At 44.9% G+C, this 23,024-nt stretch overlaps 1 protein-coding gene across 1 annotated transcript in view; it reads right to left on the bottom strand.

Annotated features, from left to right (window-relative positions):
* Window positions 1-22,524, bottom strand: part of KIF5A (kinesin family member 5A) — a 29,747-nt gene extending 7,223 nt beyond the window's left edge. Inside the window, exons 1-19 of the mRNA XM_090273490.1 lie at window positions 22,176-22,524; window positions 8,194-8,281; window positions 8,026-8,099; window positions 7,499-7,603; window positions 7,207-7,255; window positions 6,749-6,804; window positions 6,415-6,502; window positions 6,033-6,157; window positions 5,439-5,543; window positions 5,115-5,263; window positions 4,856-5,004; window positions 4,402-4,577; window positions 3,303-3,371; window positions 2,735-2,941; window positions 2,271-2,417; window positions 1,428-1,616; window positions 930-1,047; window positions 492-556; window positions 273-382 (exon numbers count right to left, since the gene is read on the bottom strand). Coding sequence (XP_090129616.1) covers window positions 273-382; window positions 492-556; window positions 930-1,047; window positions 1,428-1,616; window positions 2,271-2,417; window positions 2,735-2,941; window positions 3,303-3,371; window positions 4,402-4,577; window positions 4,856-5,004; window positions 5,115-5,263; window positions 5,439-5,543; window positions 6,033-6,157; window positions 6,415-6,502; window positions 6,749-6,804; window positions 7,207-7,255; window positions 7,499-7,603; window positions 8,026-8,099; window positions 8,194-8,281; window positions 22,176-22,304 — 2,198 coding nt within the window. The 5' untranslated portion in view covers window positions 22,305-22,524. The remainder of the gene's footprint in view (window positions 1-272; window positions 383-491; window positions 557-929; window positions 1,048-1,427; window positions 1,617-2,270; window positions 2,418-2,734; window positions 2,942-3,302; window positions 3,372-4,401; window positions 4,578-4,855; window positions 5,005-5,114; window positions 5,264-5,438; window positions 5,544-6,032; window positions 6,158-6,414; window positions 6,503-6,748; window positions 6,805-7,206; window positions 7,256-7,498; window positions 7,604-8,025; window positions 8,100-8,193; window positions 8,282-22,175) is intronic.
* Window positions 22,525-23,024: the final 500 nt, after the last annotated feature.

The raw sequence follows: 23,024 nt of genomic DNA, 5'->3' as shown, positions 1-23,024 counted from the left end.
TCCAGTTAGAATGGTTGCATCTACCTTCAAATATCACACACAGACTCAGGCCACTGTTTCTGTGACCGAGTGAGGAACCCTTAACGGTACAGTCATAAGAGCCTCAAGGACTACGACTAGGCCTTGCTCCTTGTACCTCTTTGAGGTACTGTTGGGGCAATGACACGTAGAAGTTAAAAGACTAGGATCCTGGGCCAAGAGGGAACATTTAAGGGGGCAAACCTAGGCACGAGAACCAGGTGGAGACCAGAGCCACCTTCAGAAACTCTTACTCTTTGAGCTCGTCAATGGTCTTCTGCTTCTCATTGATCTCGTCCCGAAGCCGTGCCAGCTGCCGATGATGGGCCTCCCGGTGACTCTCCATTTGCAGCTCCAGGGCCTTCTGCAAACACCACCACCCCCAGCTCAAAGCCAGGCTCCCCAGCACCAGTTCAGTGAGGGCCAGCACAGCCCTGCCAGGCCCCAATCATCCCCACACCTTCCCCACTCACTTTCACTTCATCTGCATCCTGTGTGTCTGGCTCTTTGTCCTTGAGGGCCACTTCATGCACAGTTTCTGAAAGAGAGAAAAACAGCTTACACCACACCTACCTCCACTAGGAAGACCTTCATGTTGTGACCAGCCCTCCAGGCAGCACAGGGGACATCTACCCAGAATGAGCCCACACAGGGATGTTCTTCTGGGATAGGACAGTCTAGTATGATATAGCAGGCACAGAGGACAACGGAGTGTTTATGGTTCACATATAATAAGCTACATGCAAAAGCTTGCTAAGTAGCATGTAAGTTGGTCTCCATGATTTTAGTCTCATGCTTTGGGGGAGTGTGCTGTTGGGTGGTTTCTTCTGATGTTTGCCACTTTCCCTCCCTGACCCCTCTGGGATCTCAGATCTCAGGATACATGAGTTGGAGGTTTAAGAAGGCCTCACCCTGGGCCTGGAGCTTGGCCAGCTCATCACTCAGGGAGTCATAGGACTCTTCCAGGTGCCGCTTCTTTAGCTCCACGCTCTGCATGTATTCTGTAAGTGAGCGGATCTTGGCCTCGTGCTGGTGAGGGAAGGGTTGGTGAGAGGAAGAAGATGGATGGAGCCAAGGCCACCGCTCTGGGCAGCAAAGACCTCTGTAAACTCCTGCTCTCCTCCCAGGCCCTCTGATGCTACTATGCCTTCCAAAATGATGCAAAGTCAGGGGCCATGCTTCTAGGAAGCCTTTCTTTAGACCTCATCAGCTCAGAGGCCAGTCTCCCCGCTGAACCCTTCACTTCTCTGGCCTAGACCCTCCCCTGCTAACCCAAGCTCTTCTGTCCTAGACTTCATTTGACCCTGGGCCCTTGACATAAAGGTAGGTGTTAGGAGTTTTAATTCCTAAGCACAGAGTCGCCCTCCTTCTCCCATGGCACACAAAAGCTCTCAGCCTCTGGCACCCACCTGGGAGATGAGGAGCTGGCAGGATGAGAGCTCCCGCCCAGTCACTTCCATCTTGCGATGACATTCGACCTGGAGGTTCTCCAACTGTCGACACCGCTTGACCACAGACTTGACCTCCGATTTGATTTTGCTGATGTAGAGTCGGGCCACAGTGAACTCCTCCTCGATGGCCCCACTGATCTCCACCGGCTGTGGGGTGCAAGGGACAGAAGAGGTGCTCTACTGCAGGAAAACTTTTATCCATTCCCTCCCACTCTGCCTATCCACACTACACATTCACATGCACAGGTATTCTCTGAACAACTTTGAGCAGCTCTCTCTCACCGGCATGTCACACTAAATCCCTCTATCTATATTTAAAGATCTGATTCCAACAGTCACCCTCTTCCATCTTAAAAGGGATGTGATTTTCTTTTGCACACTGTCCTGCTTGATCACCTGGATGGGTCATTGTCCCTGCCACAGATTTGCATATATCATTTCTAACTGTGCCTCCATCTCTAAATCCTAATATAACCGCATCTGCATTACTACTTTTTTGTTTCAAAGAGAATTTTAATAAGACTTGATTTGAGCCAAACTGACCACATAGGCGAGGGAGCAAAGTCTCATATGCTCTTCCATTGCTTCTTTATTCAGCACCCTTTAAAAGATGTATTTTCAGTTGAGTCTGTGCAAACCTCTGCTTGTTTTCCTGGCTCTAGTTTGAGAGCATGTTTCCTGGATCTTTGGCCCACCTCACTGACTGTCTCTGATGGCCTGAACTCTCCCATCTTGCATCTCCCACCAATGTCCAGTATAAAATATGACCTGAACAAAACTGCCACCTCTTTCTCCACTCACCAGCTTAATCTCACCGTTGCCCACGATGACACTGAACTCACTCAGGTCCTTCATCAGCCCATTCAGCACCTCAGCAATTCGTTTTCGCTGGTGTCCACTGACCTCTTGTAGCCGCTGCAACTCAGACTCCAGGGACAGCATGGTGGCCTGGGGACAGCCCCTCAGGTCATCCCACCACCATCTTCCCGCTACCCTCCCCAGCCCAGGCAGAGGTCTCTCCCTCCATGTATGACCCTGATGGCTGCTATGAAGAGAATACTGGCCCTGCAGAAGGATCTGGAAGAGAGAGGGTTCAGGAGGGCAAAGTGCAGTTGGCAGCTGTTGGGGGTTAGGGGTCTCACAAAACACTGAACAGCAGTGCAAAGGTGCAAACACAATGCAGCCCTGAAAGAAGGCAATGGTCCCTTCAGACGTGGGGGACATTCTGTGGCCAGGAAGCTCTTGGACCACAGTCAGACACTCACCACCTTCTGAGACAGCTCATCCACCAGAAGCTGATTCTGTTGGCTCTTTTCTTCCACTTCCTGAGACTTCTGGTCATAATTCACAGCCAGCTCCTCTAAGGCCTGCAGCACTTCCTTCACTTCATCCTTGGCGGCATCATTCTCTGACTGCAGGTGACTCAGCTCACGCTGGACCTTCTCATTGTCTCCTCGAGTGGACACCAGCAGCTTCAAGGGAGAGGAGACATGTGAGGGGTTCTGTTGCCAGTTACCACTTCTGTGGCCCCTGCTCTGGGGGCAGGCGAGAGGCAACTATCTGATGTTTCTCTCCCACTGCACATTGATGTTTCCCTCCCTCCTCCCTCCCTCCCCTCTCTCTAAAAAGTAAATAAAATCTTAAAAAAAAATAGGGCAACAGAATGAAGAAGCATCTAGAGGTCATAATCTGTGCTTTAAACAAAGGTCTAAAGTTTTGAGGGTGACTAAACCCTAGCAGAATGACCCTTCTCCCACTGGTAAAAAGGTCCTTTCTATGCCTTCCAGGGATGAACATACTCCTCCTCTCATGTCTGGCCCTCCTCCCCGTTACCTCCTCCTGGTCCAGCATCTGCTGCTTGAGTTTCTCTACGAGCTGGCTCTGCTGGTTGATCTCATCGTCCTGTGGGAGGCAATGGAAAAAGACGAGGGCAGGGAAGCTAGTGCTTCTGGTCTAGACTCATGGGGTTGAGCGAGAGATAAGATCCTAATAAAATCCAGATAGTTTAGGTTTTGAGTTAAAACCTCATATCCTAAAAAGACGTCTTTTCCTTCACTTCTTTCCTCAACTGCTGCCCTCATTTTTAAATTCCTTTCTTGCTGGAAGTTGGTATAACCTTGATAATACATAGGGAAAGTCTTAAAATATTCATATCCATCAACCTAGAAATCCTGCTCCAGCACACCATTCTAACCAGACCATTGAAAAGCAAAAACTTATGCACAAGAGGCAAAGTTAGTCCTTTCAATAAAGTTAATTATTTGTAGAGCAAAAACAAACAAAACCAAAAAAACTAGAAGCCCCATAATAAATGAATGGTTAAATACATTCTGATAAACAGACTGTTAAGCAGCCACTTAAAAATACTTCTATGGCTTTGGCTGCTGTGGCTCAGTGGATTGAGCATTGGCCTGTGAGCCAAGTGTCGCTGGTTCAATTCCCAGTCAGGGCACATGACTAAGTTGCACGTCAGGTCCCCAGTTGGGGGCGCAGGTGAGATGCAACTACACAGTGATGTTCTTCTCCCTCTCTTTCTCCTTTCCCCCCTCTCTAAAAATAAATAAACAAACAAACAAACAAACAGATAAATAAACTGTAAAAAAATACTTCTATGAAGAATTGTTAATAAAGTAGAAAATAGCTCATTATAGAATAATGAATGAAAACATCAAATGCAAAGTTGCATATACAGTATATCTTAATTGCATAATATATACACAGAGAAAAGCAAAATGTTAATAGCATTGTTTCTGAATGGTGGGATGATGGATGATTTTAATTTCCTTCTATGTATTTTTATGTATCTTTTACATTTTCATTAATGAGCGTTTTCCCCTTCTAAAATCACACAAGGACTGTATAAGCTAATTTCTTAATCCCTCTTTTCTCATTCCACAGGGCTCACCTCTGTGCCCTGCCTGATTGTCCTCACCTTGTCATCAAGCTGTTTGTAGAGGCGGCGGATCTCCTCCTCGTATTTCTGCCTTTCCTCAGGCGCGATGCGCACCACGATGGAGGAGTTGTCGTTCACAGGGGTCTCCTCGCAGAGCTCGGCTCCCAGCACTGCATCCTCCCCAGCCAGGCGCTCCGTCTCAGGCACATTCTCTCCTGGGAAAGGGGCAGAGCAATGCGAGGGTTGGGAGAAGGGACAGCTGCATCCACCAGTCCTTCCTCCTACACTGCTCAACACCAAGTCCTCTTTTTTACTTGCTCAGTGGACTTTTTCAAGGGTCCTTTCCCTCATGACCACTCCACTGCACCCCTCCAGAAACACAGCCCTCCTTGGAGATGGGTCTGCCCTTAAGCAGCACCTCAGACCGGTCCTCTGGGGCTCCCTAAGCCTCCTCCTCCTCCCACCACCTCTCCAGCCCACAGGACTCTCTAACCACTGCGCCAACGGCTCAGCTCCGCCTCCAGCTTTGCAATTGTTTCCCTCTGAGCCTTTGTCTTCTCCTTCTCCTTCTCATATTTCTTCTTCCACTGCTCAGCAGTCAACTCCAGATTCACTGAGGCGGTGTTCTTAATGGTCTTTGCCCTGGGTGAGGAGAAGGGAACAAGGTGACCAGACCTCCATTTCGGCTGGCCTGACGCTGAGGGGAGAGAGCGGCAGGGGCTGGGCAAGGAGTTGGGGACCCTGCCACTGACCGCTGCCCAAACATCAGGGTGGACTTGGTCTCCGCATCATTGTAGCTGGATGGTGAGCAGCAAATGAACATAGTCGTCCGGCAGTTTCCTCCCAGAGAGTCCTGGAGAATCCGCGTCATTTTGCTGTCACGATATGGCACGTAGCTTTTCTAGGGGAGGAGGGAGATGTGAATTAGAAAAGTAAGTTTAACAGGGGAATCAGAAAGGACAGTGGTGGACTCAAAGTAGGCAATCCATGAGTAGGGGCGTGATTAGATGGTGGAATCAGGAGAAGGTGGGAGACGAGGTGGAACCTGAGGTTGAGGGGACCGAAGGAACACTCACAGTGCCCTCAGCCAGTGCAGAGATCACATTCCCCAGAGCCGACAGTGACTTGTTGATATTCTTTGCCTCATCCAGCACGGCTCCCTCTGCTCCCGTCTTGCTGACCTACCAGGGCATTAGGGGACAAGTGTGTCATGAGCCACTGCAAAGGGAGAGGGCTTTCACCACCTCCTCTTCATGTAGGGTAGCTTCCAAAGAAGGGAGGTGATGGGGAAGGCCATTCCTCTATCTCCCTAAATTCTTTTGCCAAAGGCCACCCCCTCCCACCTACATATTATACATATTATACTATCCCATTTATAGGAAATGTCAAAAAAAGGCAAATCCATAGAGACAGAAAGTAGATTAGTAGTTGCCAGGGGATGGCAGTGGGTGGGTGGGGCAAGTGGTTGTTAACGAGTGATGAAAATGCTCTGGAATTAGGGGTAATGGTTGAAGACATCCCCCAAAACCACTCAATTGTACACTTTTAAATGGTGAGTTTTATGGAACATGAATTATGCCTCAATGAGAAAAAGTTATTTTGATTTTTAAAAATGGCCACCTCTCCCCAAGGCTTCCTTGCCTCCCCCCGCCCCCGACAAGACCCACAACCTTCTCACTCCCAGCCAGGTCCACCAGATACAGCTTCCCACTGAGCTTCTGCTCAGTCTCAATGTTCTCCTGTTTGATGTTGATAAGGAAGATGCTGTGGCTGCGAGAGCTGTGCTCATTCATGTCTGCAGGAGGGAGGGAGAAACAGTCCAGGCACCAACCCCTGCAGACCGAAGCCCTCAGCCTGGCTTCCCCTGATTGCTACCCCACCCACCAAGAGAGGGTCCTGCAAATACATTTCCCAGGCAGCAGGGTCACAGAAACAGGGTCCCTTCTCCTCTGGAGGACAGTCTTTCCTTCCCCTCTTTTGAGTCTCTCAGTCCCCGAAGGCACAGAGGAGAGGTCGACCCCAGACTCAAAAGTCTCTTATATCCCCACTCACTGGTCACAGCCACATGACGATTCGATTTCCCCTCGTCAATCACATCTAAAATCTCCTCTGGGCTGGACACAAAGCGTTCAGTACAACCCTGCAGGGGGCAAATGGACAGTGACCCATAAACTTTGATCTGCAAATTAAATTACCTACACACTTGACAAAATGACCTTTCCAGATAATGTCCTTTCCAAGACCCCAGAATGTCCCTGGCCCCCTGGCACATCTCACCCCTCCAGAAGATCCACCCTCTGACTCCTGGGTCACTGGTCCTTCCTCCTCCCACATCCCCCCTCGGAATACAATGGCCCTGCTTGGGTGCCCCGGCCCCCACTCTCACCTTGACAAATGGCACGCGGTTCTTGTCCTCGTGCACAGACAGATTTGTCTTGGTCACTGAATCAAGACAAGACAGGTGAGAAAGGCCAGCACTTCTACCTCCCCATCCCCCCAATCCCTGCACCCTGTAGTCCATTCAGATGGTGGTTTCTTCTATGTGCAAAAGGGAAGAAGGGTCCCCTGTAAAACCTAAACGCCCTGCAGCTTCTCCTCCTCCAGGATCCCAGCTCCAGGGTTTCAGCTCATCTCTGGCTATTTATATTATATGTAGGCCTGGGCATCTAAACTCATCCTTAGACCCTCTTAGCTTTTGGTAATCTTGGTGAGTGGAGGCAAGGGACTTGGATATGGGTGTGTGTGCACTCATGTGCCCTCTGCATCTCTTGCCAAACAACCAGTACCCAAACCCAAGAGCAATGTGATCTTTCTTTTCCTTGCCCTCCTTACATCCCTACTCACCATCCAGAAGGTCACGTATTTTGTCCAGGTAAATCTCAAAGTAAGAAACCTGGTTAGGGAGAAAGGAGAAGTACGAAGTGAAGAGGGCCTCTCATAAGGAATCTCAAGCTAATGTGACCTGCTCCCACAGTGGTGGTGGGCAGAAAAGAGAAGTAGCGAATACTTTAGGGGAGAAGAACTGAGGTACCAGAGGGGAGAGTAAGTTGGTGCACCCAGGACCTCAGTGAGTTCATATTAGATCTTTCCCTCCCAGTTCCCATTTGAGGCTGCCCAGAGGTCATGCCCTGATCACCTTGATGTGGAACTCAAGGTTCTCATCCATGGAGTAGATGTGGTTGAAGATATCTCGGGCAATTCGAGGAATGATTCCCATCAGCTGGGGGTCGTGCAGCTTTCCCTGGGGAGTAAGGGTATTCCTGAATGAGGCTGGAGCTCAGGAAGAATGAGACAACTCAGAGGTGTGCAGATGAACACAAAGGTAATAGTTGATAGGAACCATCCTACGTTGGGAGATGGTCCCTGTCTTGTCTACCTTTTTGTGGAAGGAGGACAGAACTGAATAGCCCTTTGAACTTTCATTGCTGCTGCTTTTCCAGATCAAAAGAAGAAAACTGGAGTAGTGGAAAGGAGGGTAAACTGCAGCAGGCTGAAGGGATTGCATTCAGCTTGCAATAGATTATTGCCCCTCAGTTCATCCTTTGGACCCAGCTGCCTCTGGATTAGGCTGCCCTTGATCCTTAGCCCTTCCCTCACTGAGATTTCCTGGTCTTCCATTAACACTCCCAGCTTCTCACTCTCCATGGAAGTCAGAACCCTCACCTCCATGGTATGTGTTTTCCCTGAGGATGTCTGTCCATAAGCAAATATGGTGCCATTGTAGCCAGCAAGGACATCTGGAAGAGATGATAGAGAAAGAGCCCTGGTGGAGAGAACTGAGGGAGGGAATGGGGAGTCTGAAAAAATACATTCAAAAACTACATCCATTACCTTTGACAATCTGCATGGCACATGCATGATAAACTTGCTCCTGAGTCGTGTTTGGGGGGAACACACGGTCAAAGACATACGGCTTCCCCTGGAATGGAAATAAAAGATGGCAGACATCACAGGCAGGGTGTGAGAGAGGAGAAATACTGAAACCTCATCCATCAGCCTGAGAAGGCATTGATTCTTCAACCATCCACATGCATGGGTGATTATTGGGATGAAGGCAACTAGAAAGAGAAAAACAAAATTTAGTATTGACACCAAGAGTTGCATCCATGTGGTAGAGGAGTGCCATCAAAGAGTGTCACACAGTGAGATTGTGTGAGGGGACTTCAGTATGGGTGTGATGATTTAGCATTCCTCTACCCTGACACCCTGCCCTGGGAAACCAAAGGGATAAGACAACAGGGCCATAGGCTATGGAAAGTGCAGAAAAATTCATTAACTTTAAAAATCTACCCCTGAGTTAAAAACTATTTTCCTCAATAGATCCCTATGTCCTGATATGGAAAGACTTTCAAGATGTTTTAAGTGAAAGATGTTAAGTTAGGGATGTATATCATACACACACACACACACACACACATATATATATATATATTATATATATGGTATGTACCCTATTGTGTAATGAAATGTACATATATTGAGCTGCTGAGCTATTATGGAAACATTAACACAAGCTCCCTTTAGAAAGGATTACATGAAATCATAACTATGGGTCTCCCTCTAATGAACTGTAAAGCAAGTCACTCAGACCTACAAGTACCTTGCTTAATTCAGGTAACACGTTATAAATCATGTGTGCCGATAAGAATGCTAAAGATACAAAATATTTACAACCCAGGGAGTCAAACAAAGAATATATGTGATATTTAATCATGCTAAAGGTAAGATCTCTGGTAAGATGAGACTGTGCTTGTTCTCCATCACGTGACAAATTTCTCAGTAGTGTTTTCCTGACATTCAGTATAAAGAGACTATATCTTAGTTGTCATAATGTTTTACTACAGAGACCATCTTTACCCAACTAAAATGTAAACTGCTAAGTCCATGGACACCAGAGTTTAGAGGACATGTTTTAAATAATTAAGGAAAGTCATAAAACTTTGCTAGAGTTGGAGTTGTGTATCTATACATAGACCTTTTTTCTAGAAGGAATTACACAAAAGTATGAACAGTGATTACTTTCAGGAGAGAAACTGAGAGAAGGCTTTCACTTTTCATTTTTTATTCTAAATTGTTGACATTTTAAAAACATGTTTGCTCTGGCTGGTGTGGATCAGTGGATTGAGCACCAGCTTGTGAATCAAAGGGTCGATGGTTCGATTCTCAGTCAGGGCACATGCCTGGGTTGCAAGCTAGGTCCCCAATTGGGGGTGCACAAAAGGCAACCACACATTGATGTCTCTCTCCCTCTCTTTCTCCTTTCCTTCCCCTCTCTTTAAAAATAAATAAATAAAATATTTAAAAATATAAGAATTAAATAAAAAATATTTAATATTACATTTAAATTTTTTTAAGGGCAAAGAGGGTGAGACAATAGTGCATTATTTGGTTTCTTTTATTTTTTCTTCTTTGCATAAAGAAAAATAAATATTATTTTATAATATTAAAAAGATGTAAAAAATCTGACTTATGATAAAAAACTGACCTGAAATGGGTATCTGGTCTCTCTGGTGAAACCCTATGAAGCCCCAAAGCAGAATCCACCAAGAGAAAGAGTTGTGAAGATGCTCTCTACAGTGAAGGGGATACTGTGCACTGATAGAGCCTTTCTAGAGGATAATTCCATTAAAAATTTAAATGTCCATACCATTTGTACTCTGTACCAATAATTCCAGTGCTAGGTACTCATTTTACAACATTTGCTTAAGCATTTAAAGATGTTCACTGAAGTGGTGTGTGTTAAAGAAACACTAGAAACAATTCAAACATCCATTAAGGTGTTGGTTATAACACCTCTATATTCTACCCCTATTAAAAGAAGCCAGGCTGGTTCACATATATTGACATGTTCAAGATCGGTTGTTCAGTAAAAAAATAAAAACAATGTAGATAATGTGATTAAAGTTTTAAAATGTGTTTAGATAGACTAATCTTAGAAAAAAAAGATACGAAAGACTCTACACAGAACTGTTAATGGTGGTTATCACTGGAGAGCAGAATGAGAGGAACTTATACTTACTATACTTTTTCTGTGATATTTAAATATTTTACAGTGACAACATATTGCTTTTAAATTAAAAAAATAAAATATAGAGAATGTTATGCCCTGGCTGGCATGGCTCAGTTGGTTGGAGCATTGTCCAGTAACCTAAGGATTTCAACTTTGATTCTAGGTCAGGGCACATGCCTAGGTTGTAGGCTTGATCCCCAGTCAGAGTGTATATGGAGGCAACCAATCAATGTCTTTCTCACATTGATGTATCTCTCTCTCCCTTCCTTTCTCCCTTCCTCTTTCTCTAAAAGCAATAAAAAAAGTCCTCAATGAGGATAAAAATATAGAGAGATAGATGTAATTACATGACAAGGTATATTAAGCAAAAAAGTGGTTTCAAAAATAGCATCAGTGTAAAAAAATGTGTGAAGAATGCTTCCATTTTTGTAAAAATGCATATTTTCTATACTTTGCATAGAAAAACACATTAGCAATGATTATCCGTGAAGAGTGAGATTTTAGAAGTTTTTTGTTCTTTTAGATTTAGATTTTAAGCTTTTCTAAAATAAGAATACATAATTTTTAAATAGGAAAGTTTTAAGTTTTTAATACAATGATATTAATATTTTTTTTAAATCCTCACCTGAGGATATGGTTTTATTAATTTTTTTTTTTAGAGAGAGGAAGGGGGAGAAAGAGAAAGGAAAAAAAATTGACGTGAGAGAGAAACATCCATCAGTTGCCGCCCATATGCCCCCCAACTGGGGTCAAACCTGCAACCTTTTGGTGTACAGGACAATGCTCCAACCAACTGAGCCACCCAGCCAGGGCAAAACATTAATATTCTTACTATATAAAGAACTCTTATAAAAGTTAGTAACAAAAACACAAAACTAAACATAAAAAATGAGTAAGAACTAGCTACTAACAACAGAAGAAAAATACAAATGTTCAATAAACATAAAGATGTTCAACATTTCTAAAAAAAGAAAAACATAATGGTAACATAGTTTTTCACCTATCAAATTGGAACACAAAAACTTAATTGGGACTTCCGGCCAAGATGGAGGCATAGACAGATATGCTGAGTCTCCCTCCACAACTAAGAAAAAATGAAACTACCTCAAAACTAGAGAAAACCAGAAGTTCCAGAAAATTGAGCTACATGGAAGTCCAACAAAGATATAAAGAAGAAATACTCATCGAGACAGGTAGGAGGGGCAGAGCCCAGGCAAGAGGACGTGGTATGGTGGTAGCAGCAGTGGAGGCAGCGACAGGCTGGCAGAAAGCTCTGTCACACATTTTTAAAAGTTGGGAGGGACACTGGGGGAGCGTTCCCAGCCTCAGATCAGACCACACAGCTCACAATCTCAGCACCGGGGAAAATAAATCCTCATTGCTTCTGACTGTGCAAACCAGTGGGGGGTTGGGGTGGAGGAAGAAACTGCCAGCCTCTCAGCAGAGTCCGCTTGTTTAAAGGGACCCCATGGTCCAAGAATGTACGCAGACCCACCCACTCTGGGAACGATGGCCAGGGCAACAGCTAGAGAGGCACCAGTCCCATACAGAAATGGGAGAGGTGCCTGGAAAAGGGGCGAGTGCTAAGCAAGTGGCATTGTTCCCTTTCAGACCCCTCCTCCACATACAGCACCACAACATGGTGAAACAAGTCACCATATTCTGACGAACACCTAAGGCTCTGCCCCTTCCAACATAACAGGAGTGACAGCTCTACCTAAGACACAGAGGCAAACAAACATAGGAGCCTGTCAAGATGAGGAGACAGAGAAGTATAGCCCAAAAGAGGGAATGGATCAAGGTTCCAGTGGGAGAACTAAGCAATGAGCAGATAGCCAACCTAACAGACACAGAGTTCAAAACACTGGTGATAAAGATGCTCATAGGCTTGACAGATATGCTTGAGTACGGCAAATGCATAAGAGAAGAAGTGAAGGTTATGCTAAATGAAACGAAGAAAAATCCACACTAAACCAATGGTGAAGGGAAGGAAACAAGGGTTCAAATCAATGATTTGAAACATAAAGAAGAAAAAAAGTCAACCAGTACAGAATGAGGAAACGAGAATTTTTAAAAATGAGGAGAGGCTTAGGAACCTCTGGGACTACTTTAAATGTGTCACCATCTGAATCATAGGTGTGCCAGAAGGAGAAGAGGAAAAGCAAGAAATTGAAAGCTTATGTGAAAAAATAACAAAGGAAAACTTCCCAAATTTGGTGAAGGAAATAGATATACAAGTCCAGGAAGCACAGAGAATCCCAAATAAGCTAGATCCAAAGAGGACCACATCAAGACACATCATCATTAAAATGCCAAAGGTTCAAAATAAAGAGAGAACCTTAAAAGCAGCAAGAGAAAAGAAGAGAGTTACCGACTATCAGCTGATTTCTCAAAAGAAACTTGGCAGGCAAGAAGGGACTGGCAAGAAGTATTCAAGGTGATGAAAAGCAAGGACCTACAGCCAAGATTACTCTATCCAGAAAAGCTATCATTTGGAATGGAAAGGCAGATGAAGTGCTTCCCAGACAAGGTAAAGCTGAAGAAGTTCATCATCACCAAGACATTATTATATGAAATGTTAAAGGGACTTATTTTAAAAAAAGAAAAACTATGAACAGTAAAATGACAACAAACTCACAACTATAAACAACTGAATCTAAAAAACAAAATCCAACTAAGCAAACCAGAAAAGGAAGAGAATCATAGGTAGGGGGATCATTTGGAGGATTATCAGCTGGGAGGGGGACAGGAGAGAAATGGGGAAATGGTGCAGGGATTAAGAAACATAATTGGTTGGTACAAAATAGACAGGGGGAAGTTAAGAATAATATAGGATAGGGTGAAGCCAAAGAACTTATATGCACGACCCATGGACATGAACTAAGGGGGGTGGGATTGCTGGAGGGAAGGGGGGTACTGGACAGAAGGGAGCAAAGGAAAAAAGTTGGAACTACTGTAACAACATAATCAATAAAATATACTTTTAGAAAACGTTAATTGTAATACACAGCGTAGATGAGGGTTCAAGGAGATATAATTTCCTTGAAATGAACATCCTCATTCTTTTCTGATAGGACAGTATACCCATTCAAGGTTTACGGATGCAATTCAAAAATACATAATCAAAGCCTTGAACCACATGTACCCATTGTCCCAGATATACTTGTAGCAAATATTTAGCTACAAGAATGATGATCACACTGTTTATAACAACCAGAAATTTAAAACAACTGAAAGAGTAACATTTAGAGGATTGGTTTACATAAGAAATTGATGGAATTATGAAATGTACATGTATTTTGTTCCTTGCTTCTCTGTAAAATGGTGTCATACTAGGACATCAATTAAACTAAAAAGTACATTGAGTGAAAGAATTCAAACACAAAGAGCACATACTGTATTATTCTCTTTACATGAAATTCAAGAATGGATGAACTTATCTATAGTGGTAGAAGTCAACATAGCAGTTGCCTGGGAGTGATACTGACAGGAAAGAGGCACAAGGGAACTTTTCAGAGGTGATAGAAGTGCTCTAGATCTCAATCTGGAAAACGGTTACATGAATATAAAAATATGGTAAAAAATCCATCCAGCTGTTTGCATAAGATATGTGTACTCACTGTATAGAAACCTCAGTAAGTGCTATCATGAAATATATCATAAAATTGTGTTATAATGGCTCTTAAAACATGAATGGGTGCATAACCTAGTTAGTAACAGAAATGCACATTAAGACTATGAAATATAATTTTAACCTATCAAAGTGGCCAACATAAAATAGTTTGATGATGCACTGCATTTGTGAGGGCATATATAAATTGGGCCCAACTCTATGAAAGGCAATTTGGAATTAGCTGTTAAAATTTTTTTTTAATCCTCATCAAGAATATGTTTATTGCTTTAGAGTAAGGGAGGGCAAGAGAGAGAGAAACCTCAATTGATTGCCTTCTGTACGCGCCTCAACTGGGGATTGAACCCACAACCTAGGTATGTGTCCTGACAGGGAATGGAACCTGCAACCTTTCTGGTGTATGGACGACACTCCAATCAACTGAGCCACCCAGCCAGGGCTACATCTTAAATTTTTAAATGCATACACCTTATAACTCCTACTTCTAAAAATTTATCTTACAGAAATACTGTACAGGCCCTGGCCAGACTTAGTTGCTTAGAGCATCATTCCAATACATCAAGGTTGTGGGTTCGATCTCTGGTCAGGACACACAAAGAATCAATCAATGAGCGCTGGCTGGTGTGGCTCAGTGGATTGAGCACTGGCCTGTGAACCAAAAGGTCGAAGTAAGGGCACATACCTGCGTTGTGGGCCATGTCCCCAGTTGGGAGCATGTGAGAGGCAACTGATCCATGTATCTCTCACAAATTGATGTTTCTCTCTCTCTCTCTCTCCCTCCCTTCCCCTCTCTCTAAAAGTAAATAAATAAAATCTTAAAAAAGAATCAACCAATGAATACATTAATAAGCAGAACAACAAATCAATGTTTCTATTTCTCTCTCCCTAAAAATCAATAAATAAACAATAAATTTACAAACAGAAATACTGTGCGTATGCAAAAATCATATACACAAGATCAGTTACCTGTTTGTAATAGTAAATGATTAGGACAACCTGTTAGGATAACCAGGTTCATCAATGGCATATCCCTACAACAAATACACAGTTGATAAAAAGTTGTCTAAAAGAATGAGATAGATCTTTATGTGCTGAAATAATAGGATCTTGGTGACTCATTGTTAAGGCAAAAAAAGCAAGGTACAGAACAGTATGTATAGTATGCAACACTTTGTGTTTTAAAAAAGTATATGTATTTGCCCGTAAATGTGTAGTATGCTTTTAGAAGGATCCATGAGAAACTGGTGGCTAGGAGAGGTAGGAAGGAGGCTTACTTTTCATTCTATACATTTTCATATCATTTAAATTTGTCACATGTGCATGTAAGACATTGAAAAATTAAATATTCCAAAAAATAAAATTATGTAAAATACTTGATGATAGTAAAATACTCATGATATTTTGTTACTGAAAAAGTAGGTTATAAAACAACATTTAGTTTATGATACTTATTAAAATTAATAGTTTTATATACGCAAAAACACAAACAAATATATCCAATTGTTAACAGTGTTTGGGGGGGTGGCTTTTGACTGATGTGCAGTTTCTTCATTGTGCTTTTCTTTATTTTTAACTTTGTCAACAATTAAAATATGTTAGTGCGGCAATCAGATTGTGTTTGATATTATTAAAGAAAAATCTACTTTGATTTTTTTAAAGGTTTGAGTGAGTTTGTGGGTTATTCATAGGACTTTTATGAATTTTCCTCCTTTTTATCTGTACAGTTTGTCATTATACTTCATTAGAAAGAATAAAATCCTCATTACATAGGATAAAATCATGATGTTACAAAAAACAGATTTAAAGTGGCATTGATGATTCTCCTCCTCAGTGGTAATATCTTTCTTTTCTTTTCTTTCTATTTAATTGAATCTTGATTCCTGAATTATAATATAACTCAATGTTTCTTCCACCCACTGGTCAAGAAATAGAAACAAATAAACCACATCTATCTCAGATCAGTGACTCTCATCTCTTCACCAGTGATGTCTGCACATGCTTCTTGAAGTCAGGCATGCAGCCAAAGGGGATTGAATAGAACTCTTAAACCAACCTTCCTGCCCAACCCACCATTCCTTCTGGGAACAAAGGCACCAACACACACACACACACACACACACACACACACACACACACACACACACTCATTCTCACATTCTCTGTCTCTCTCTAACACTCCCAGTTAAAAGGATTTCGTATTAAAATGGAAAATGCTCTCCAAGTGCTGAAGGCATTTACTGCCTGAGGAACCACTTTCCCTCAGCATAGGCGAAGAAGAAGGAAAAGAGAGGGAGAAAGGGTGGCATTCTCAGTACTGTGAGGAAAAAGATATTCAAGAAGCAGAAATTGATGCACTTTGTGATCTCATGAGCAGGGAAAGCTACAGGTTATACTTTCAGGGTAGCCCTGGCTGGTTTAGCTCAGTGGATTGAGCGTCGGCCTGCGAGCTAAAAGTGTCGCTGGTTCGATCTTCCAGTCAGGGTACATCAGAGAAGGAAAACTCTGACTCCAAAAAACCTCCGCTGCCTTGCGGCATACCTCTTCAGGGGAAAGGCTAAGGGAGTAAACCCCGACAGAAAATCCGGAGCCGGAGTCCCTAAGGCGGTTTGAATGTTGTGATCAACACCGGCAACTCCTGCGGCGCACCTGAACCCAAGCTGTATCGACTCCGTCTTTCCCTTGGACCCTTCAGCTGCGAAGAGAGGGGGGGTCTGCTGCATGGGCAACAGCAGACCCTCCATATTGCCCTGCCCAGGCTCTGTAGCTTCAGCGTCATCGCAAGATGTCGATTCAACACGGGAGGAGACAGATACCATGTCACTCCCGAGTCGGACTGCACAGCCATTCTCGGCGGTGCAGATGGACTCTTAAGAAGCTACACCATCGTCTCTCGAGACGGACGGCTGCCGACGACGACGACGATACTTTCAGGGTTATGGGAAGGCCTATTCCCACTTGCCTACCTTAGCTGGGCCCTGAAGTTCCAAGTCTAGCTCTTCACTTCTTTAAGATTTTTATTTCTGTTAAAGTATAAGTTTCTTTTAATTTTCTATTGATTATACACAGGATAAATTCACTTCATCAGATGTTTTTACGAGAATGACTAGGCCAGTCATTTTCTACTTTTTCTGCCTTTAGACCACTCACATCACTATTAGTTACATCTCTTGAAGTAATTAACATCCAATTACTTTGAGTCAGGCTGTAATATGTTGTGGGGGGCTTCTTGTCAGAATTTGAGGGAGCATATGTACAGTTAGCAAAAGCCATTTCTTTTTTTTTTTTAATAATTTATTTATTTATTTGTTTGTTTTATTTTTTTATTCTTAGAGAGAGGGGAAAGGAGAAAGAGAGGGAGAGAAACATCAATGTGTGGTTGCCTCTCACTCGCGCCCCTAACTGGGGACCTGACGTGCAACCTAGTAATGTGCCCTGACTGGGAATCGAACCAGTGACACTTGGCTCACAGGCTGATGCTCAATCCACTGAGCCACAGCAGCCAGGGCAGCAAAAGCCATTTCTAATGCCCCCTCCCAAACCTCTTTCCAGACCACTCCGAAGCCTGGACCACTATGTAAATCAAGAGTTTCTTGAACACAGCAATTCCTTCTAGAGTCCATCAAGTACAATCCTTGGCCCATAGGATGGTCTTCATAAATATTTGTTGAACAGCTATCAATGGAGGAAAAGAGCAAGAATATACTACAGACCTGCATGTTTGGATAAAACAACCAGTAAGAAGGAAAAATGTTAACCACTTCCTAATTGTGGGGAGATGGCATATATAAAATAATAATAACATCTAACTATTATTAAGAGTTTATTATGTACCTGTCACTGTACTAAGCTGTTTATATGCATTATCTCATTTAATGCTCACAGGAATCCTAGGAGGTAGGTACTATTATTATTCCACTTTATAGATGCAGAAACTGAAATTCAGAGGGGTAAGGTAGCTTGCCCACAGTCACACAGCTGAGACATGGTAGAGCACAGTTTCAAACCCAAGCAATCTGATTCCAGACTGACACTGCTAGAGTGATCCAAGACCTGAAGCCAATACTGTGTCAGATCTTTATCATGGCTTTTCCTTATGTCCCTTCCCCACAACTTGGACATTTCTGCTGATGTTTTCAGACAGAATTAAAGCTCTTGGTCACTGCCTTTTTCCAACCACAACTGCATTTTCAGAAGTATGCGATTCTCCCACCCATCCTCTCACCATCTCTACCTCCGGGTAATCCAAGACCCCATGAGCTGGTACGATGTCAGAGAATGGAAGACCTGAGAAATTAGAAACACTCAGGGAGACCCTTCTCCGTTGAGGAATGTCCCTGAGACCCACTGTCTCTCCCACTGACAGCAGTCTAAGTGCTCCTCACAGCCTTCTCCAGAGAGCCTCTCTTCAGTCTCAAAGCCCAGGACTCTGCTGTTTTAACCCTACTCCAAACCTCCTGGTTGTCTCCTCGTCCCCTTGTGTTTCCCAGCGACTTTCTGCAGTTTACCATTTTGTGTTCTGACAAAGCTAATGGGACAGTCTTCAATTAGAGTCCAAAGATAACCAACCTCCCAACCCTCAGAAAAGTGCTTGGTGGAGGCTGAACTTCCCAGCACCAGCCCTGATTTCCATGGTGACACCTCTGGGGATTGTTGCCATGGTAATGCTGGAGAGACACTGGCCACAGTGAATATTACCTCCCCTCTCCATTTTCCTTTATGAGACTCCCCCAGACCTAAGGGGAGAATTGCCTGGTCCCCATCTTCAGATATTAAAGGAATTCCAGGCCACCCCAAACAATACTGTCTCTGCTCCAATAATCCTGCAGGTCCCAACCTAGCTTGAGGTACTTGATGGTTCTGGGGTTTTGCCTCCTTAAGAACCCACTTAACCACTGGGAGACCTGAGGGTGGTAGAATTTAGGGGATACTTGAATGAAGGAGGGAATGAGGGAGGGAACAAGGGTCAGAGGAAGGGATGGTGAGAGGGAGGGAGGGAAAGACAGAGAGAAGAGAGAGAGAGAGAAAGAATGTGTGTATGTGTGTGTGCATTTCTTTACTGTCACCCTTCCCACATCTGGTATAGATGCAGAAACAGACAGCAGGCCCCAGGACACTCTGAGCACCAAGACCAAAAAAGAGAGACACTTAAATGGGTATGGCCCTGGCTGGTGTGGCTTAGTGGATTGAGTGCTGTCCTGCAAAAGAGAAGGTTGCAGGTTCGATTCCCAGTCAGGGCACATGCCTGGGTTGTGAGCCAGTTCTCTGGTTGGGGGCGCATGAGAGGCAACCACACATTCATGTTTCTCTCCCTCTCTTTCTCCCTCCCTTCCCCTCTTTCTAAAAGTAAATAAATAAAATCTTTAAAAAATGGATCTGGTGTAAAAGTCACATTGGATTCTGAATGACACAAAGAGCAAAACAATACACAGCACACACAGGCAGTGACCTAGACACCCTTCTACTAAGACTCAGGCCATTACTTTGGCTTAGCCCCATCCCCCACATTCCAGGGACAAGTCAGGGAAGTGAGGGAAGGATAAGGCTCACAGAGCTGTCCCTCCAGCTTATTCTCCTACCATTGGCAAGCAGAAAAACCTCATGAAAATTGGAGAGTCTGAAGCCCAGAGCTAGTCACAGTGCTGCAGAGGCAGAGAATAGAGCCGTTAGAGAAAGGAACAGGGGCTGGGTGTGGAGAGATCACTTTCTCCCACTTTCACTCTTCCCTCATCTTCCCTGACATCTTGAAGCAGCTTCTTCCTTCATTAACTCTTCGGGGAGTTCCTACACACTGAACCCCAAATGGAGCTAGAGGAGGAGAGAAGAAAAGGGGTAGGATATTTCCTTCCCTTGTTGGGATCCTCAAGGGTCTCCTCAAAAATCACTTATCGTGCCCTGGCTAGGTGGCTCAGTTGGTTAGAGCATTGTCCAGACACCAAGGTTGTGGGTTCAATCCCCAGTCAGGGCACATAAAAGAATCAATCAATGAATGCATAAATAAATGCAACAACAAATCAATGTTTTCTCTCTCTTGCTCTCTCTCTCCTCCCCTTCCTCTTAAAAAGAAAAAACAATCACTTATCCTATAGCCTCCATCCTTCTGAATGACAAATGAACAGTAAGGCTGAGAAGACAAGCTCCAAGGATGCTGCCTGAGACAAAATGGCCCCCCATAAGCATGTATCTTGGAGTGAGAGATTGACAGGAAGGGCTAGGGCAAGGGAAGATACAGAGCAAGAAAAAGGTACAGCCCTATAAATACCAGGCAAAACAGACAAGGGCCAGCTATGGAGCTAAGATAGAATTTGAACTGGCAGGGCACCCTGGGCCTCTCCTCATCTCTCCTCCTTTCCCACCTTCCACTGTCTCTCCTGTTTAGCTGCATGAACTGGACAGATCCACATCACAACTCCTCCCAACATCACCCATGCCTCATGCTCACCAAGCCTGGTTGAACAGTCCAGAGAGCCTAGAGGAGTTGGTTTAGACTTATCCAAAAAACCTGCAGCAAAGGAAGCTAGGCTTAAAGGTAGAAACCTTCTGCAGATTTGCACCCGCATAACCACCTCCCTTCTGTTTCTCAGCCTTTCTATCTCAGAGGGACCTCAAGCTCCAACTCTCATAGCTAATGCCTGCTGTCCACACTATTCAGAGAGGAGTCCCTAAGGGTTGATCCACTGACCAGACTGCAAGGGCTCAGGTCCCTGAGACAGAAAGGGACAGGGCCCTCTCAATGTGCCAAACACACATTCATAAGCACACATACGGCACCAAGACCTATTTGAGTTCACAGTGTGGGCGAGAACTCAGAGTGGTGACAGGCTGAGGCCCTTGGGGACAGGACATGTAAGCAGGTCTCTTCCCGGGCTCCCTCCCCTTCTTTCCTTCACCCCTTTAACAAGCATGCCTTGTGCCAAGCATTGTGTATCAAAAATACTGAAGAAGTGCTCCTGACCTTGAGGACTGTCCTCATATGTGCCCCTCCCTTCTCAAACTGGCTAGTTTCCTGGCCCAGCACTTCTCAAGCACTATTGGACTCCATCCACCCCAATCCTTTCACCCCTTAGCTTGACAATTCTTACCAACCTAGGAAAGGAGGTGTGGGTGAGGAGTTCCCTAGAAATTCCCTTTGGGCCATCACAGATGGAGGTAATGTGACAGAGGAAAAGACATGAGCTTTGGAGTCACAGACTTAGGTTCACATCCATGAATTCACAGTGTGACCTTGAGAAAGTCATTCAACTTATTTGGGCCTCAATTTCCTCATCTGTAAAATGGAAATATTAATACCTACTTCAGAGTGTTGTTTTGAGGATTAAATAATATATGTAAAGTAACAAGCACATATTAGTAAATATTAGTTCTCCTTAATAAGATCTACTCCATGGGTAGGGGCTGTCTGTCATCATGAAGTAGATGTGGCTTCGTACTTTTTATTGGATCATCAAGAGAAAGGATGAATAAGCAAGTACTTGTTAGAATCTCAGGGTCTGGTTATTTTTATTTGATAGGGGCAGTTGGGCAGGTTTGATTGAAATCCTCTTCCTACTGCACCTGTGAGGGAAAAGCAGACATTTCCTTAAGATCCCAGAGGCTCCCCCTAAAACTAGGTGTGGCATCAGTGTATTTCTTTCTCAGAAAACCCTTCATCAGACCTGTGCCTTTTATCCAAGTCCAGGTTGCAATTATTTCGGGGGGAGATGGAGGGCTTGGTCCTAGAGCCCATTCTCTTTTGTATCTCCACATAGGCCCTGGACTGTCCACCTCAGATCTAGCCCATTCACTAATCTTATCCCTCCCTTCCTGGGAGATGGGGGTAGAGATCTGAGCCAATAACAAAGGGAAGATGCGCTTTCTCTAGGGAAGAGGGAAAACATCAGAAAAACACGGGACTAGCTGTAAGGGGTGGGGACGCTGCAGAGGGCAGCAGAGGGGAGCTGAGTGACCTGATCGCGGGGAAGTAGCCCGCTCCCACTCTGCGTAGACTTGGCCGCGGGCCTGACCAGACCACACCCAGCCATCCTGGTGCAGGGGAGAGAAGGGGATGCGGCGAAAAGGATGGAGGATGAACGGCGGGGAGGGGCGCTGAGTGACAGGCAGGAGCTAAAGCTCGGCGATCGGTAGGATTCAGCCTCCTGCTCCTTCCCCGAAATTCCCTTCTGGAGCGGCACTCACCCCAATAACGACGCTGTCGTCCCCTTGGAAAACAGGGATGAACTTGTCTCCCCGCAGAATCTCGGCCTGGTTCAGGGGCCGAAATCGGCAGAGCACCTTGATGCTGCATTCGTTGTTGCTCTCCGTCATGGTGGTCGCCGGCGCGGGGCTGGGGCACTTCTTGGACCGCAGAAGTGATGCGTGCTCCGAAGGCGGCAGCTCAGCAGAGGCCGAGGCGGAGGACAAGTGCTCGGTCTTTGACGGCGCCCGGGTGAAGGCTGGGGAGCAGGGCTGGGGCGCGCTTCCTCTCCTGCAGCAGCGGGATGCGGGCGACCTAGGCGTCTGGTCCTCTCCCTGCGCTCTGCCTCTCCACCCCTCGCGCTGCAGCGCCGCGCTGCGGGCCTGGGCGGGGCGGCGACCGAGGAGCGGGGCGGGGCTTCCCTCGCGTGGGGCCTGTCGCTCGACATCCACCATTGAAGGATGGCACCTTTCCTCCCTTCTTGTCTCCTCTCCTCACGTCTAACTCTCGAAGATAACCTTGCCCTCACCCCTTCCCTACCCAAGTCACTCACTGCATCCCACCCCACATCACCCCGCATCCCTGACCTGTCCGTCCCACCTTCAGACTCCACCCCACGGGAAGGAATAAGGGGTCTGCGGTGGGCCCGTAGTCTGGGGAAGAGAATCAACAGCACTTCCACCGTCTATACACTCCCGTCCCAATCCTCTCTCCAAACTGGGAGCATAGTTCTCATTCCCTCTCCACACACCCCTCGCACAGAGTCCAAAACCTACTCAACTTTCAAGGGCACCCGCTTATGCCTCCGTAGAGGTGGCTGTCTAGGTCCCATTTTTAGAGAGAGGAGTATC

This window comes from Furipterus horrens, unplaced genomic scaffold (genome assembly GCF_987537825.1).
Source record: "Furipterus horrens unplaced genomic scaffold, mFurHor1.1.pri manual_scaffold_4, whole genome shotgun sequence".
Taxonomy (NCBI): Eukaryota; Metazoa; Chordata; class Mammalia; order Chiroptera; family Furipteridae; genus Furipterus; species Furipterus horrens.
The sequence above is the reverse complement of the archived record's forward strand: the minus strand, read 5'-3'. Positions and strand labels throughout refer to the sequence as shown.